General features: G+C 40.3%; 1 protein-coding gene across 1 annotated transcript; it reads left to right on the top strand.

Annotated features, from left to right (window-relative positions):
- Positions 1-134: 134 nt before the first annotated feature.
- On the top strand, positions 135-15,223 carry SRD5A1 (steroid 5 alpha-reductase 1). Its single transcript, XM_063326208.1, has 5 exons — positions 135-506; positions 2,672-2,838; positions 8,984-9,085; positions 11,201-11,351; positions 14,193-15,223. Exons 1-5 carry the CDS (start codon positions 184-186, stop codon positions 14,257-14,259), a joined length of 810 nt encoding a protein of 269 aa, XP_063182278.1. The 5' UTR covers positions 135-183; the 3' UTR covers positions 14,260-15,223.
- The last annotated feature ends 1,764 nt before the right edge of the window (positions 15,224-16,987 follow it).

Genomic DNA, 16,987 nt, shown 5'->3' with positions numbered 1-16,987 from the left:
CCACCCCGGCGAAACTTCCGCTTCCGAGAGCCTCTTCCCACCCGCCGCGGCTACACCAACCGGGGGGGGGGAGGCGGTGCGGGACACGCCCCTCCCCCGGCGCCGATTGGTCGGCGGAGGCGGTGGGCGTGGCGCCTGCCGACTGATGAATGGAGGCGGCGGGGCGCGTGCCAGTAGCGCGCTATGGGGGTCGGTGGCGGCGGCGTGTGCGCGTTCTGGCGGCGGGTGTCGGGCCCGGAGGAGCAGCGGCTGCTGGAGCTGCTCTCCTACGGGCTGGTGGCGCTGGGCGCCGCCTCCGCCCTGCTCCTCCGCTTCATCCCCATGCCCTACGGCCGCTACTCCTCCCGCCGCTTCGGCTGGCTGCTGCCCGCCCGCCTCGCCTGGGCGCTGCAGGAGCTGCCTTCCCTCCTCGTCCCGCTGGGGCTCGCCGCCTGCGGGGGGGCTACCGCCGCCGCCTGGCCCAACCGGCTGCTGCTGGGCTGCTTCGTCCTGCACTACGCGCACAGGTGCGGCCCCTTCGGGGCAGGGGGGAGCGCTGGCAGCGGGCACCGGCGGGGCTCCGGGGTGGGGGTGTCCGCCCTCGGGGGGCTCCCGCTTGGGCTTGCCCGAAAGGCGGGGGTGGCTGGTGGGAAGAGAAGTGCGGTTCTGCAGCAGTTCAGGGTCGGTCTTGATAAAAACTGTTAGATAAAAACTTAGTAGAAACTTGATAAACTACTGTTTTCTGACTACAGGGATTGACATTCTGCTGTTAATTCATGTGTATTATTTAATATCAAAATCATTAAAGCCTTTCCTGCTTCTTTATGTTAAGTTATTCTGTGTTTTTTATGGGAGCTGAGCAAGTAATTACTGCTTTATTTTACTGCTGTGTGGTGTGCGGGGGAGTGCCATCATGGCACCTTTTGGAAATGGCATAAAACCAGAGCGTTTGGCACTCTCAGTGTGTGCATATCATCTGTACCCTACAGCTGTACCTCTTGTCGTGGCCCCCCCTTCACGCAGTGACTGGGCCAGGTAGTCTTAAGGACACAGTTTTCCAACACGGAAAGATCAGCTGTGGATGCTGATATAATGTAAATTTAATAATGCGAAACAGGAGCTATCTTCCTGTTACATCTTTCAACGTGTTGCTCATTTTGGGAGTTGGAGTACACAATAGGGGGTTGGACTTGATCGTCCTCATGGGTCCCTTCCAGTTCGGGATATTCAAGGATTCATTAAAATACTGGCAAAGCTGACTGAGGCTGAGTGCCCCATGTAGCCAATGGTATTTGGTGAAGCTACTCAGGAGAAGTCAGCTTGGGTGGAGCTCAGATAAGATTTTGCTCTTCCTGTCAAGTCATTGGCAAAAGTTACTGGTGGTACTCCACAAGTAGTTTTGTAATCATGCTAATACAGCTGAGGTAGATTTGCCAGGTTAATTTTAAGATGAGTGTGTGGCTGATACATGGTTGTTTTCCAGTTCTTATTGTGAGAAGCTGCTGCTTCTGACCAAAAGTATTCCACATCCTTGTGGTCGAGAGGGATGCAGTGTGTAGTTGGGCTGGTGGCTGACTGGCTTTGCAAACCCAGGAGTGTGTCTTTACTCCTCCCTTTACCACTCTTGAGAATAAAGAGAGGATTAGCTTTTGCATGGGATCTTAACTCATCTTCCATGTCGGGGAACAGCTAGAAACACAAGACGAAGGTTTGTAGAGAAAGCTGAGCTGTACCGCAGTTTCTTTTCCAGTTGTTTATTGCTGTTGCCGGGCTGACGGACTGTTCTGTAGATGAATATAGGCTGGAAGAGACCTCTGTTATCCTATTCCATTTGTTGTAATGTAGCGGGCTTTAAATAATCATATTAATGATTTTATTATGCTTTCTTGAAAGCTGTTACAGTTTTGCTTCCACTGGAAAGGCTCCTTTGAAGCAGTAGTCCTTGGCTAGCTGGAAAACATGTGAAGAATGCTCAGGCTTCAGTAATCCTGCTCCTGTATCATTCTAGATTGTAATTAAACCGATAGGTGACTGGCACTTGGTGAGCTACATGAGGCAGGGTACAAAAACATTCATCTGCTTTTCTTGTTTGGAGCTTGTTCGTTTACTCACGTAATCCCCTGGGAAGAGCAATCAAGGTGCCTATCCCAACTTGGATGGCACTTGTGGATTTGCTGTGCCTGTAATAGGTGTGATAGGGCAGACCAAGATAGTCAAGGCAAAGCAATTCATGTTTTTAAGTGACTTTTAGGGCAAGGAGGAAACTGAGCTCAATTAGGTTAATTTCAAGGAGATTGGCTTTCCCTGTGGAAGTGCTGGTGGATTTGGTGTATGGATTGTGAGACCCGGCTTGTTTCACAAAGCTTGGTGATTCCACTGAGGATTTGGGAACAAAGGAGGACAAAAAAAACCCACTGTGCTTAACATCTGTTGCCTTCGCTGCTCTTGTCAAAGTAACCATTTTGGATACAAAGTTCAAAATCTCTCACTGGGCTGATCTTGTAATTCTGATTAGTCAATAAAATTAAAATTAGGTGTTAAAAGCAAGTAACTATGCTTCTGAACTGGGATCAAAGACTCCACTAAGATTTTGGAAAGCAGAATGATATGGACTATGGGTTGCGGTTTTGGACCCAAAAAGTATCTTTTCTGTTTGTTAATACAACACTTCTTCTTCCTTTGTTTGCTATAGGTCGCTCATATTTCCTCTTCTCATCCGAGCAGGAAAACCAACACCATTTTTCACTTTTGTGCTAGCACTTCTGTTCTGTGTTTATAATGGATACTTGCAAGGCCGAAGCTTAAGCAACTATGCAAAATACCCTTCAGGCTGGTTAAAAGATCCACTTTTCATTACAGGTGAGTTAAAACATGCTATAAGAACATTAGGAGTAGTTTTCCTTTGTCTTCAGAGCTTTTATTTTACCTTCATCCCATTTTATAACTTTTCTCTTAGTTAATTCTCGTTTGCTGTAGCTGGAAGCCTTTTAACCTTGCTTTATTTTACAACTGTGAACACAATGACATTTTCTGTAATGTCAGTGCTAGATGAGCTGATGGCCATCTTTATTCTTTAACACCAAAGTGAATGTGATCGTGTATTTTTTTTTCCAGTATAGGAACCTGAGGCCTTAATGCAACCAGCAGCATACAGGTTTAGAATATACAAAACAGACTTTCTATATAACATGTAGATCAAACTGAAATCCCTTGTTTCTTGACACTGTAGGTAGTTTTTATGTGGTCAAACAGAAGTGAAGATATTCATGGAGTAAAAATCCAGTAAGGGTAGCTGCTAAATACCACTTCTAATGCCAGAAGTTCTTGGTGTTAGGATATTTATACATGCATGCACACATGTGTACCAACCCACACACCCACGTAATAGGAATTGGCTTTGTCGAAGACCAAAGCTGGCCCACAAGGAAAGGGGGTGGAGGAGTTGGTCATTCACTCCTATCAGGAAGTCAGGTTACATTTCTACCTGAAGCCATGCATACAATTAAGAGGTTAAGATGTTTAGTGACAAAGTATTGTTGTTGCCCTATTTCTTTGTTTCCTAGGCATCTACTTCTGCCTATTGTCAAAACCATAGTATCATTTTCCAAGGAAATCTTTATAGAAAGATCTTTGATCTGAAGATAAACTGGAATATTTTGCCTTGTCAGTCAAAGGCAGAATACTGGGCTGTGTGGATCCTTGGTCTGACCCGGTACTGTTCTTGTTGTTGTTTGTGAGCCTAAGCAAGTTAGTGTTTCTCCCAGATTTCTCAAGCCTTTTTGCAGCAAGAATAAGAAGATTTTGTCTTTATTACAGTATTATTGCAGATGACGATATAGGACTACTGTGCTAAATGCTGTCATGACTATAAGATTGAAGAAATTTAAATCAAAATAGTTTCTCTTGCCAAGGTTAAGAGGCTTGGCCTCTGAAAATAGAGAAATTGAGGTATAAGGGAATGACTTCAGTGGGCACTAGGCACTTGGATATACTTGAAATTCTCTTGGTACTCTTGAAATTCTAGTCTCCTTAAACTTGCATCCAACAAAAAACTGATTAAAAGGTCTGTTGATCAAAACTGTTGAAGACTGATGCACCACAGACTTTATTTCTGGTGTCCTAGTTTAGTACCTTAATCAAAAGATAACTCAATACAGTACTGTAAACAAATAATGAGTCAGGAGCCATAAATCAATTCCTCCTTACAGAAAGATCTTTAAAAAATTAAGGTAGCAAGACTGTTGCCCAGGTTTCCTTAGGTTTTTTTTGAGCTTTAAGGATTTCTGAAAGGCGTAAATGTATAAATGATAATAGTTAGGTTCATCTGCCTTCTGTGTATGAATTTGATTTGGGTTTGCTTTTTGTTTGTGTGATTTCATGTGTTTTTTTAATAATACTAGTTTAGAATATATGCTTATATATATTTGTTTTCAGTACTGCTATTCATAAGCAAGGTGTTGCTTTCATGGCTATTGTCAGGCAAAATACTGCTTTAAAATGTTATGCTGAAAACTAAGAAAGTGAAGGTTCCTGATATACAGACCAACCATTTTAATAGTGTCACTTGCTGGCTTTAAGACTGTTATTACAATAAATCTTAAGATAGTTTGCTATGTCTATGAAACAGCCAAACCTGAGACTTATTGTTTCTCTTATTCCTGTAACTACAATATCTTTTGGGCTTTTTCTGGTTTGTTTTGTAGTGCACATCGACATGATTGGAACATAGTAGAATATAATTGCTATTTGGTATTCATCCTGGCTAGGTACCTCCAAATATCTGCCATTTGTGTTTGTAGCTTTGGTCAACTCAAATGCAGAAGTGCTGTATTGTACATTAGATGCTCCCTGAACAACCAGACTATTATATTCTAGTTCTTCAAAAACATCTGGCAGTGTCTTTAAACCTCTGTTTAAAACTAATAAAAAAATAAATTGAGTAGAAGATTAGAAAATAACAATAGCAGGAAAACATATTTGCTGAGAGCTAACAAGATATTTCTTTAGTCTATACAAAGTTACATGTGGAAGAGAAATGGGAGAGTGTCTACAAGTAGCAGCCAAACAAGGTTCAGTAGTTGGAAGCTGAAATGAGATAAATTTGCAGTGAAGACAGAAATTTGGAGGAGTGAGGCTGATTAACCATCATGGTGGGAGGCTTCTAACAACTGATGTTAGTCAGCTCTGTGGAGCTTTAGCATTTGGATTGACTGTTTGTTTTCAGATGCAAAGGAGTTAATTGTGGGAAAGCAATTGCTTTTTATCTACACCAGCAATTGATTTGGAGCAGCAGTACAGTTTTGATGTGGTTCCCTCATGGTTTCTGTGGACGGTGTGCTGGTTTAGTTCAGAGCAATGAACTCATCTGTTTTCGGAGGAAATGTTCTGCCTCAAATGCAGTACAACACTTAAAAAACCCATGAGCTTGTAAACCAATGTGGGAACAAACTCATAATCTTTCAGTGGGTACTTTATGCATGTTTGTCAATAAAAAGCTTGTGAACTTACCAAGAGCACCTGTGATACCCTAAAGCAGTGAATGCTACAAACAGGGGCATATGCGTGTTTCACCTGTGTGTTCTTTCCTAATCTGTCTGCACTTCTAGTTGGAAACTCCTTCCTTCCTCTTCTTGCTTTAGCTTCATCAAACCCTTTGCAGTATGCCATATGTCTTTTCTTACTCCTTTAAATCACCATTAAATTACTTCCTTTTAATGTTGATGGCTAACCTTTCCATGCGTCAAAACACTTTTTTCGCAGCAGCTCTGCGAAACAGAGCAGTACCAATAACTCAGAAGATGCAGGTGACAGAACATCAGCACCTAGTCTGTTGCGAGAGGCTTTTTATTTGGCAGCTAAGCACACACAGAACAGACGTGAAGAGAGCATGGGCATTGTCTGTACTGGGGTATGGTGTCTCATGATTGAGGGATGAGGGTTAGTCAGTATCTATCCCAATATCTATAGGCATCTCGATGCTTCAAATGATCTTATGTCTTCTTGGTAAGAATAACCATGCTATCTGAGATGAGGTACTGGTTCACCTGACGTGTCTACCAGGCACTTTCAGTGCAGCTGTAGAAAATGGCCTCCTGCCACTTTTATATGGCATCTTCCACTCCATATTCCTGAAACCCAGAGTGGGGAGGTGACCCAGACAGCAGTTACCATACTGTCACTTGGAAATAGCCTGCAGAGCAGGAGTAGGTCTTCTTGTGTGAGAGTGTATATGGGTGAGGGCAAAGAGGGCACGGGCACAACAACGTGCACATAGCTTTCTGTTGCGCTGGTGGTTTGGCAATATAGACCTAGTTACTGTCCTTCTTGTGCAAGTATTCTCCCATTATGAACCCAGTCCTTGACCTCCAGGATTATCCTGATGATGGTAAAAAGCCTCTTAAGTTTAATAGTCTCATGAGGTCATCTATGTTCTGTGGTGCATCCTGTGGCTCTGAGAATCCACTGGAGTATGCTGTGGCTCCCTTCCTGTTTACGTATCTGTGTTTGCCTTACGTGGAAGCCAAGTCATGCAGATCGTGGTGCTTACCCAGCTCTTGACTCTGTAGAGTGCCATCCCAGGGCTGAGCCATGGTGAGAACAGTGAAGTACCATGCCTACAGAGGATAGACACAGGGAACATGGTTATGCAGTACTTCAGGGGAAAGTAGATCTTCAAATTGGAGAGGGTTGCTGTGAAAATAGCCTACATTCGTTGGCTTGTTGTCCATGAAGAGAGATTTGATTGTTTCCTTCTGACATGTGGTAGTTTTCAAATAGGAGGGATAAAAAAAATGCAAAGAATCAAATTAATCTTCTATAGGAATTAGGCACTCTTAGAGCAAGTTCCAGTCTTCATTATCTGACAAGTTCTTAGTAGTTCATATACTAACATAGAGATACCAATATGGAATTCACAGGTAACATTCTCCAACATTTTCTGTGGCATTTCAGAGAAATCAAAGGGTCTCATTGCCTCTCCTGAGAAAGAAATCTATTATTCTTCCTAGAACTGATACTAACTTTCAGTATAGATTTTTTTCCTCGTGCTAAGACTGAAGTAAACTAGCAGAAATATTGTTTACATTTAAATACAATTAACTTGTGTGCTAATTAAGAAATTTCATTTTGAATTATTTTATGGATAGAGATAATAACTTGCTTATTTAGTTGTATGAATAACATCCTTTGTTTTCCAAGGTAGTCTCAATCTTCTCCAGCAATTAGCAAATTGATATGTAACTACCAATGCTTAAGAGAAGCAAACTTTTTGTTGCTGGATGCAGTTGAGCTCAATATTATCTGTTCAGATAGAGATCTGTTTTGAAGAAAAAAAGTAATCTGTTTTCCTAAAAGAAGGATTCAACAGCATTTGAATTATTATTTCAAATGTTGTTGTTGGTCTGTAAATGCCTCATGTTGATCTAATCTATGTTATGATGGTGTAATTACACTGAATATATAGTTGAAAGAATTATGATAAAATTTTACTACAAAAGACACTTTGTATATGGCACCTACAGACCTTGATTTGCTAATAGAAACTTATTGCCCTGTGCTGTATGAACAAAAGGTTAAGAAACTTGCTTGTTCACGGGATTAAACTTTGCTACAAGTGTTGTAATTTAAGCAGACTGTAACAAGCTATTAAAACAAAATTTTTTATTCACATAGGTAAATATGGAAAGAGCTTTCATAGAGAAACCTCAATTTCTCTGCAGAGCAGTTATTTCCTCCCAATTCATGTGGAAGCAGACAGCTAGGTCCTTTAGGTAAATGTAGCCCACAAGGGATTGAGAGAAGAAAGCTGCCTCACAACTTGTTTGAGAGGCAAGGTCCACTTACATCTGTAGCTTCACTTCAAAATAAGCTTAAGTCTTGGTAAAGTATACTCTGACGGCCTACTACTCCTGTAACGTGGCCTTATGCATCGGGGGGGTATCCACTTAGTCTCATACTACTGGGCTTCTCTCTATCGAAAGAGAACCATCTGAAAGGCTCAAGTTATGGGTTCAAAAAGGCAAAGCTTTCTTTATCTGGAGTGTGAAGTGACTGTTCTAGAAGCACTTCACTGGCATTTACGTGGTAATTTAAATAAAACTCAATGGCTTTGGAGCTGGATTCAAAGCAATATGATCTACCATCAGACCCCAAATGTTGTCTACTTCTAGCAACAAGGAATGCTGCCTTCAGAGGAAGATAACATAGGTAACGTAGCCAGAGACTCAAAATGGAAGAGTGAAAATACTGAATTTCAGTCCTGAATTCCTTTTGATTTAACCTGTGCAGTTATGGCAACAAGGCCAGGCTGGATGGGACTTTGAGAAACCTGGTCTAGTGGGAGGTGTCCCCACCCATGGCAGGAAATAGATGATCTTTGAGGTCCCTTCCAACCCTAACCATTCTATGGTTCTATGTGGGATGCTACTATAATCTCAGTTTCTATGAAAACCTGGTATAAATGGTTAAGCTGTCTTGCCAAATGACACAAGAGAACAGTAAATAGTGCACAATTCCTTCACGCTTTTATTATTGCTTATGTTGCAAAGAAGTCTGCTGTGGAAATGCTAGTATATTTTCAGTACAAAAAAGGGGTGGGAGGACAACACCAGGATGTGTCCTTTTGACAGGAATGGGAATGTCTGATTCTTCAGTGTTTAAAATTTGTATGTATTTGATTTTTCTATGTGGAAGTTAGGGAAGTACACACATTACATCTGTATATATCCACATGCATGCTTTTATGTAAGTCTAGCAACATAAGAATAAACTATATGCAGAGAGTACTGTTCCTATTTAGAGACCTATTGATTACTGTGAGCCTTTGACTGAAGATCTCAGTGTGGGATTGGGATTGTGGAGGGTATCACTAGACTTGCTTATACTGTGTACATTATTACACCTCTGAGATAATATACCTAATATGTGATATGACTGTAGCTTGTTTTTCTGATCAAGCACTTCAGCTCAGTGTATTAAAGATACTAATTTAAATATTTCTCTTCAGGCTTTATAGGGTGGTTGGTCGGCATGGCAATCAATATTCATTCTGATCATATTCTCAGAAATCTGAGAAAACCAGGGGAAACTGGTTATAAGATACCAAGAGGTGAGTAAAAATGTTACAGGAATTTGTATAGCAAAAGAAGCATCTCATATCAGGAGAGTCTGAGAGTACTAATACTGTTCAGCCTGGAGAAGAGAAGGCTCAGGGAGATCTTATTGATCTGTATACCTACCTGATGGGAGGGAATGAAGAAGAGGGAGCCAGGGAGACTCTTCTTTGACAGGACCAGAGGCACTAGCCACAAATTAAAACACATGAAAATCCATCTGAACACACTGTTTGCTGTGAGTGGTCAAACACTGGAACAGGGTACTCAGAGGTTGTGGAGTCTCCATCTGTAGAGATACTCAAAACCTGACTGATCATGGGCCCTGGGCAACCTGCTCTAGTCTGACTTTGATTGAGCCAGGGGCAGTTGGACTAGATGATCTCAAGAGGTCCCTTCCAACCTCAAATGATTCTGTGTAAAGATAACCTTCTAAAGCTTGGTGTATTTTAAGGGAAATAGTCATCTGTCTTACCTTAAGAAGTGATTTCAGAATGTGGGAAACATTATTTCCCCCCCCCCTTATGCCAAGTATTTTAAGGGATCTGTTTCATGATATCATGTCTTGTGTGAGTCCTTGAATTTATGACCAACTTTGACTGTATTTTTACAAAGTGGTAAAAATGTAACATAGCATTCCGCAACTTCCGTGAGAATCAGCAGATAGGTGGAGAAGGAAGACTTAAATTATCATCCCAGTAGGGGGGGGGCAGGCAGAAAGCACTTGGCTACTTACGCAACTGTGTATGGCTTGGCCCATCTTATGTTGTCCCAGGTATGAAGAGGGAGGGATCTTAGGTAATCAGAGAGCAACAACTGCTGCGGTAAGAGAGGACAGAAATCCAAAGGAAGTTAGGCATTATAAGTTCTGGCCTTCATGGGAAAATAGAGAAAATCAAAGTACTTCTTAGATAACACTTACTGCAATGTTAATACTTGTCGATACTTTTGGAAGCATTAGACTCTTCCAGGTACATTAAACTCAGTGAGAGCAGAGAAATAAGTTACCTCTGAATGTAGCTGTTTCCCTGAGTTTTTCTTTAGTTGTTGCAATCTCTTGGATTTCAGTGAAGTTTTCTTAATAAAACTGGGGGAAATAGGTATAGAAGACAGTAGGTTGTTATTTTTCACCAAGATAACTTCATTCTTTAATAGATGTAAATCCAAGTGCCCATGTAAAAAAATGAATATGGACATACTGTGCTATGTTCAGTGTACAAAAAAGTTCTGAAGGAACTAAGATGTTATTTGCTACACAATTAGGAGGAGTTGGTCTTTTTGATATTGCTTATCCAATTTAAGTGCTAGAATTCTGCCTCTCTCTTGTCAGAAAAGCAAAGTAATTAAAGCAAGGTCAAAATATGTCCTTTATTACACTTGGCAAATATGTGTGTGTTTAGTCCCACTGGTAAAGCACATACTGAGATGTTATCAATTTGTACACTAACTTTGGAATCAGGGTGAAAGTTCTTTTATAAAAAATTCCCAGCAGGTGAATACTGACTGTTTAAGCATAATCGGCTGTGAGACATGTAATGCAGACTGCCAATTACTTATTTCACTGAGTGTCAGGGCTGAAGTAGTAGACCTGATGGGGGTGCAGGAACAGAAGAACATTTTAAGCCAGAGGATAAATTTGGAACTTTAATCAATAATAATAATGTTCCTAATTAACTTAATTTCTGAACTACTTAGCATACAATGTTTAGTTTCTTTAATTTAACTTAACCCTAGGAGTATTTTCTGTGACTCTTAAAGGGAAACATTTTCTATTTTTACATATTTAAAAAAATATTTAGCTTATGACAAAGAGCCAGCTTGATGTCACTGTTAATTACTTAGAGGCATGAAATTGCTTCTGATACTGGTAAATCTGCTTTTCTTCCACGATTTAAAGAGGAAAAATGGAGCTGGAGAAGGTCTGTCTTAGAATGAGGTCTGAAGTGATCCTTCTTAGTACAGCTTGAACTGAAAAACACTGCTCCTGTTGCCTTTAAAAATCTATAAATAGAGACATTGGTGTTATAGCTTTTATCAGGCTTACAGTAAAAGACAGCATTGTACATCTCCTTGATTTTGGTGCTTTTAGAATAACTCTGTCCTGCTTTTAGGAGGAATGTTTGAGTATGTCAGTGGAGCCAACTTCTTTGGAGAGATCCTGGAATGGTTTGGGTTTGCCCTTGCCTGCTGCACCATTGAAAGCCTTGCATTTGCATTGTGTACGCTTTTCATCTTGGGTTCAAGGGCAAAACAGCACCACCAGTAAGTGTTTGCCTTATAATTTCTGTTGTCTCTATGCTACACTTCCTTTCCAGTTTACAAATTATGCCTCATGCCATAGGGATGTTGCAGAGCAAGTCTTGTGAGAGACTTGGCTACTGCAGTGGAGAATTATGACAGAGAATACTCTTTGAGTAGTATTAAGCACTGCAGAATTCCAAAGGGATAGTACTAAGCATGAGGAGCATAAAGATACACAATGTACAATGAGATGGTCAAAATAATGGCTTTTGAATGAACATAGTTCATCCTGGACCTGTGAAGATTATAGACACAACTGGAAAATTCTTCATTCGATCATATGCTATACTTTCTCTTGCAGCTCAAACTTATTTCTATAATATTAAAATTTTGAAAATCACTCTGATGGCTTCTGTTACAGGCATCCTTTATAGTCAAGTCTATATCTATTGTCTATAATCAAATATGTAGACAATATGAAAACAATTCTGGTAGGCTATATTTAATAAAGTCTCTGCTCTATAATTATAGTCTGACTGTGAATGTACTATGTTCATAGTGTGACTTTCCTGCTAGCAGAAGAATCATAGTTGGAGAAGACTTGTTTCTTGAAAGAAATAGCAAGTTTTAAAGAATTTGAACACCTTAATCTCATTTTGTTATTTTCAGCTTCCTGCTTTGGTTCTCATGCTGAAAGTTAGTGCATAAGAGGAAATAGGCTGAAAGAAAGCCATTGCTAACAGTGTCGGAGTAGCCACGGCTATGTCTATTGGAGTCTTGAAAACCTTCAGAAATTGAGTTTTTCCTGCACCTTGTTTGTGGGTGTTCCAGTTCTGTATCGCCCTCCCAGTGAACAAGTTTTTATACTATCCAAATGAACATTCCAAGCCTGTTGCCTATGACCATCTGTCCTTGTTTTATCACCTTCTGTTGCTGAGCAAAGTCACAGAATATCTTAGGCTGGGAGGAACATCTGAAGGATTTCCAATCCAGTCATCTGGTGTGACCTGCTCCAACCACAGCTAACAGCAAGGCTATACCAGGTTGCCCGGGGCCTTTGAATGTCTCCAAGGGTGGAGGTTTCAGCATGCCTCTAGCAAAGCACTGGAACAGGTTTTTTCTTGTCCTCTTGAGGAAGAGGGTTTTTTCTTATGTTCAGTTGGAATTTTTCATATTGCAACTCTTATCCCACTTGTCCACTTGCTGTGCACCTCTGAGAAGGTTATGGCTCTCTCTTCTCTCCAATATCACTGTAGTTAATGGAAGACTCCAATTAGATCTGCTTCTTAACTTCTTTTCCAAGCTGAACAAGCCTAGTACCCTCAACCTTAATGACCATCTGCTGGATTCTTCTCAGGTTTGTGAACCTCTCTGTTGCACTGGAAGCTGAAAACTGAAGGCAGTAATGCAGGTGCAGGGTCTCAACTGCTGAGTAGTGGAGAAAATAAGTACTTCCCTTGACTTGGTGGCTCTATACTTGTTCAAGTGGGACAGTATGCAGTTAGCCTTCATCATTGCAGGGATCCATTACTGGCTCGTGTTCAGTTTGTCCACCAGGATGTCCGTGTCCTTTAGTGCAGAGCTGCTCTCTAGCCAGTCCATCTCGGCCCTCTTATTTTTGCATGGGGCCACTGCATTCCAGCTGCAAGAATTTGCATTTCATTCATAGTTTTCCTCCATTGTCTTAATTCCCCTTCCAGTACCTATAGGCAGCAATAACAGGGCCACGTAGTCTCTTCCTCACCAAACTAAGCAATGCCAGGTTCCTCAACCTCATTTAGTTATGTTCTTCAGGTTCAAATTCCATGGTTGGTTTCTGTCTGTCTTAAGCCTTGAACTCTTTCAGAGCCCTTGACTTACAGAGCATTATGAAAAGCTAAGGGTTGTTGAAGGAAGTAATTTCCACTACAGGAAAACCCAAAAAAATGGAAGAGGGATACAGAAAAAAGCCCAACTAAAAGTAGCAAATACATACATGTGAAGAAATATTTTGGTGTAGTCTGTTTAGTCGGAAAAACTTAGAATAAATGGCTGGAAAGGGTAAATGGTGTAATGCTGGTATCCCACAGCTGCAGGTAGTCATGTATTGTGTGTTCTGTTCTTTGCTTATTCCACCTTTCATCTTGAAATTAGCTATTGATAATGTGCATACCTGCATATTTGAGGAGCCCAGATGAAGTTAATTCCTTTTTTATTTTAGAGAAGCAGAAGAACAAATATTTGAAAATGGGAGTGTGAAAATGGGAGTATTTGTTATATAAAGTTGACCAGACAAATAATAACACTTGGTAGTGCTATGCATTTAGTCTTAAAATTGTCTGGATTTGAAAATAGTGATGGTCTTTGAGGGGGATGAGCAGCAAGGCTGGCATAATGTTTGTCACACTCAGTTTGATTATCCCCATCCTGACTGGAACTGAAGATGTCTCTATCCAGAATAGGGTTGTCTGTTATTCCAGTATGTGAAGTATCCCTTGCTTCCACATGAAGTCGTTATGCAATTCAACATGTTAACCCTTTGAATGTTTTTTTTTTCCACACTTCTATTTCTAAAATACAAGTACACAGGATGCATAACGAACATACATCTTACAACAGGCTATTGTTTCCCTGGCTGCTCTTGCCACATCTGTTTAGTCTGATTTCCTACTGCTGGAAGCATAACTTTGTTTTGTTGTAGCTGGTGATTAGGATGAGTTGGTAAACAGCAGTTTTCTATCCAGAGTAGGTTCTAAAAACATTTTTCTGGTTTGTAGCCAAGAAAATGTATGGGTTAAATTGACCACGATGTAAAATTACTTAGTTTACTGGACAGCATTTTGAAGACTCAATACTCATCAGATTTCTGTCTTTGTTTTTCAGATGGTACCTTGAGAAATTTGAAGACTACCCAAAGTGCAGAAAAATTGTGATCCCCTTTGTGTACTGAGTTGTGGTTTTAACACTGTTTTTGAAGTGACGGCTGCTTGTAACAGCTAATGCTTGACAAGCGTTGGCTGGTTAACAACACTCTGATCATCACTGTGACAAAGCCTTTGCATCAGTGCTGCTATTAGTTACTGCTTTTCCTCTTAACGAAAACCCAAATCTGATGGGTGTGGTGAATAGGAACACAAAAGCTTTTCCAACAGGGGCGCACCATCATAAATACGTTAGGCAAAGCATCCGTATTCACATCATGGAAAGTACTGTACAGGACTTCTGATGCTTCCTTTTCTGCCTGTACAGGCTTCTGCTGTTTCCACCTGGCGAGGCCACGCTGTCCTGAAGATTGTGCAGTGAGCACAGTCGCCCTCACTGCACTCTGGATGCTGTGTTCTGCCCGTTATTTGCCTGCATACACAAATGGGGTTGACTTTTTTTTTGCTTGCCTTTCTTCCTCCCACCTGCATTTCCAGGAGAACGGGTGATGCAGACCAAGGACATTAGATGAATATAGTTGCTGTTAGGTAAGAGACAGTGTTCTTCCCCCTCTTTGCACTTTTATGCAGGTAGGGACACTGTATAGATAATACTTAATGCCATTTAAATAAACAGCTGTAGTGCTAAATTTCCCAAATAATAGATTGTCATCTGTCTTTCAAATTTGATAACTATCTCAATATTCAGTATGTGTTTTGTCACTCAATGCTATTTTTGGAAGGCATTCTTTATTTGGGATACTTAGGCCAGTCTAGCACTGAAAATTGTATAATGTTTTCTAACTTATAAAAAAACCTTAAGATTTTTACAAAATTACCTTACCATGCTGTTTAAAAAAAAAAAATCAGGTGTATTCCTTCTCCTGTTGATAATGGTCTATATGATTTTATATTCCAAAAATCTGGAACCTTTTAGTGCTGCTTGTTTTATTAATGTCAGTTCTCACTCCCTTACGTTTTTTTTGTGGTTCCGCTCCCCCCCCCCCCCCCCCCCCCCCAAAGACTCCAAAAGGGTTTCAAAAACATAACGGGATTCCAGGCATACTGGCTTTAAAAAAAAAAAAACACGCACAAAAAAAACCCCAAAACTCTGCTGCTAATATACTTTGGAAATCTATGGAAATAAAACTTTTGCCAAGTGTCCTCTGAGCCGTTTACACTGTGTATGTTGGGTTATGTCCTTCAAAACAAATTGGTAATATAATTTTGCCAGTTGCTGACTTTTCCAGTATGGTATTACAGTAAGCTTTGTCTAAAGCTCAAAATTCTGTCTCTGCTAGTGAGTTACACTGCTGTAGTAATCAAAGTAACATATCTGATGGACTTATATATAAAAATTGTATATATTAGTTTAAAAAAAAGTACATTCAGGAAATGGGCAGTGAAAAAGGACTTTGTGACCCAAGCTTCTGCTTAACAGTTGTTTCTTCCTCCTCTCCTTCCTGCCATGTTTAATATAGTACTTACTGCACTGACATCTTGGCTATCATTAAGGATTTATTCAGTAGTATAAATGTGTGTGTGTGTGTGGGGGAAATAATCTATTGTTATTGACTGAAATAATCGAAGGAGGGGAGAGAAGTTGCTAGTCCTGCAGTGATGGTAGCTTACCTACAGCTAAGCCCTTGGACTGCCAGTTGCTCCTCGTAATGTTGACTGGGATGACTGATCCTGCTTTTGAAGAACATAGGAATACTGATTCCATTGATGCCAGTGTCATTACTTGATTCACAAACTGTTTAATCATTTGTGTTTACATCTTTCCTTAGTGTTTTACTTGCCCTGTTGCTTTTGTTGTTGCACTTTAATTTGACATTTAATCGTAGCAGTCTTGATGAACACTCGGCCATGAAATTCCCTGGGGAGAGGATGGTGGGGAGGATGATTTACCCAATGCTAAAATGGAGTTAGTGGGCAACAGAAGTTCAACAGGATCAATTAAAGCATATTCTGAAGAGAACTTTAACAACATAGTCTTATATATTTAGGTATTTCTACACCCTGTCACATCGCTGTGACACTTTTTAAAATCTTGGTATCTAAATCATCCAACTATCAAAATCTGTTTTAGCAGGGGAAAAATGCTGTACAGGATTGAAAGGGCATTATCTACTCTAGGTGTTTAAATAATGCTTGCATGGTTTATGATGAATTAATCTTTAGGAATATTTGTTTAAAAAAAAAAACTACTAATGGAACAACCAACTAGTAAAAAAGATCTGGCTGCAGCACTTTACTCTCTAATCCACCACCTCTTTTTTTTTTTTTTGGCCTTTTATGGAAAGGTTATGAAAAGACAAAGATTCTTTTAATAATAAACAGTGAGAGAAAATGCTTAGTGTTCAGTATGTCCCCTTATATTCAAGAGCTATAGCTCTCTGTAGTCAGTCTCTATAATCATTTACAGAAAACTTGTACTGATGCCTCAGTCTTGCTCTGGTGCTATGCTGCTAAATATTTATTGTGACTAAAAGTTCAGCTCACATAATGTTAATTTATGGTTTACCTATAGCAGGATGAGGATCTGAAAAGTGCTGCTCTAACAGCTTATCCATGTTCTTTCTCCTGTTATAGAAAAGCTAAGGTCTATGGGATGTGAATGTCAGTGTGTCTTGAAATTTGAGTTAACTGGATTATAAGAAAAAGAAAAACAGATAAGAAGGTTTTGTTCTCTGGGTGTTTATATTTTAGATTCTCATTATACTGCTGGAACTTGCCTAAGTACAGAATTTGAGG

The sequence above is a fragment of the Chroicocephalus ridibundus genome, chromosome 2 (assembly GCF_963924245.1).
Source record: "Chroicocephalus ridibundus chromosome 2, bChrRid1.1, whole genome shotgun sequence".
NCBI classification, from domain to species: domain Eukaryota; kingdom Metazoa; phylum Chordata; class Aves; order Charadriiformes; family Laridae; genus Chroicocephalus; species Chroicocephalus ridibundus.
The sequence above is the reverse complement of the archived record's forward strand: the minus strand, read 5'-3'. Positions and strand labels throughout refer to the sequence as shown.

Coding starts and splice junctions, on each gene's coding strand:
- SRD5A1 (XM_063326208.1), top strand. CDS start 184: ATGGGGGTCGGTGGCGGCGGCGTGTGCGCGTTCTGGCGGCGGGTGTCG. Junction 2,839..8,983: donor AGATCCACTTTTCATTACAG/GTGAGTTAAAAC, acceptor ATTTCTCTTCAG/GCTTTATAGGGTGGTTGGTC. Junction 11,352..14,192: donor AGGGCAAAACAGCACCACCA/GTAAGTGTTTGC, acceptor TTTGTTTTTCAG/ATGGTACCTTGAGAAATTTG.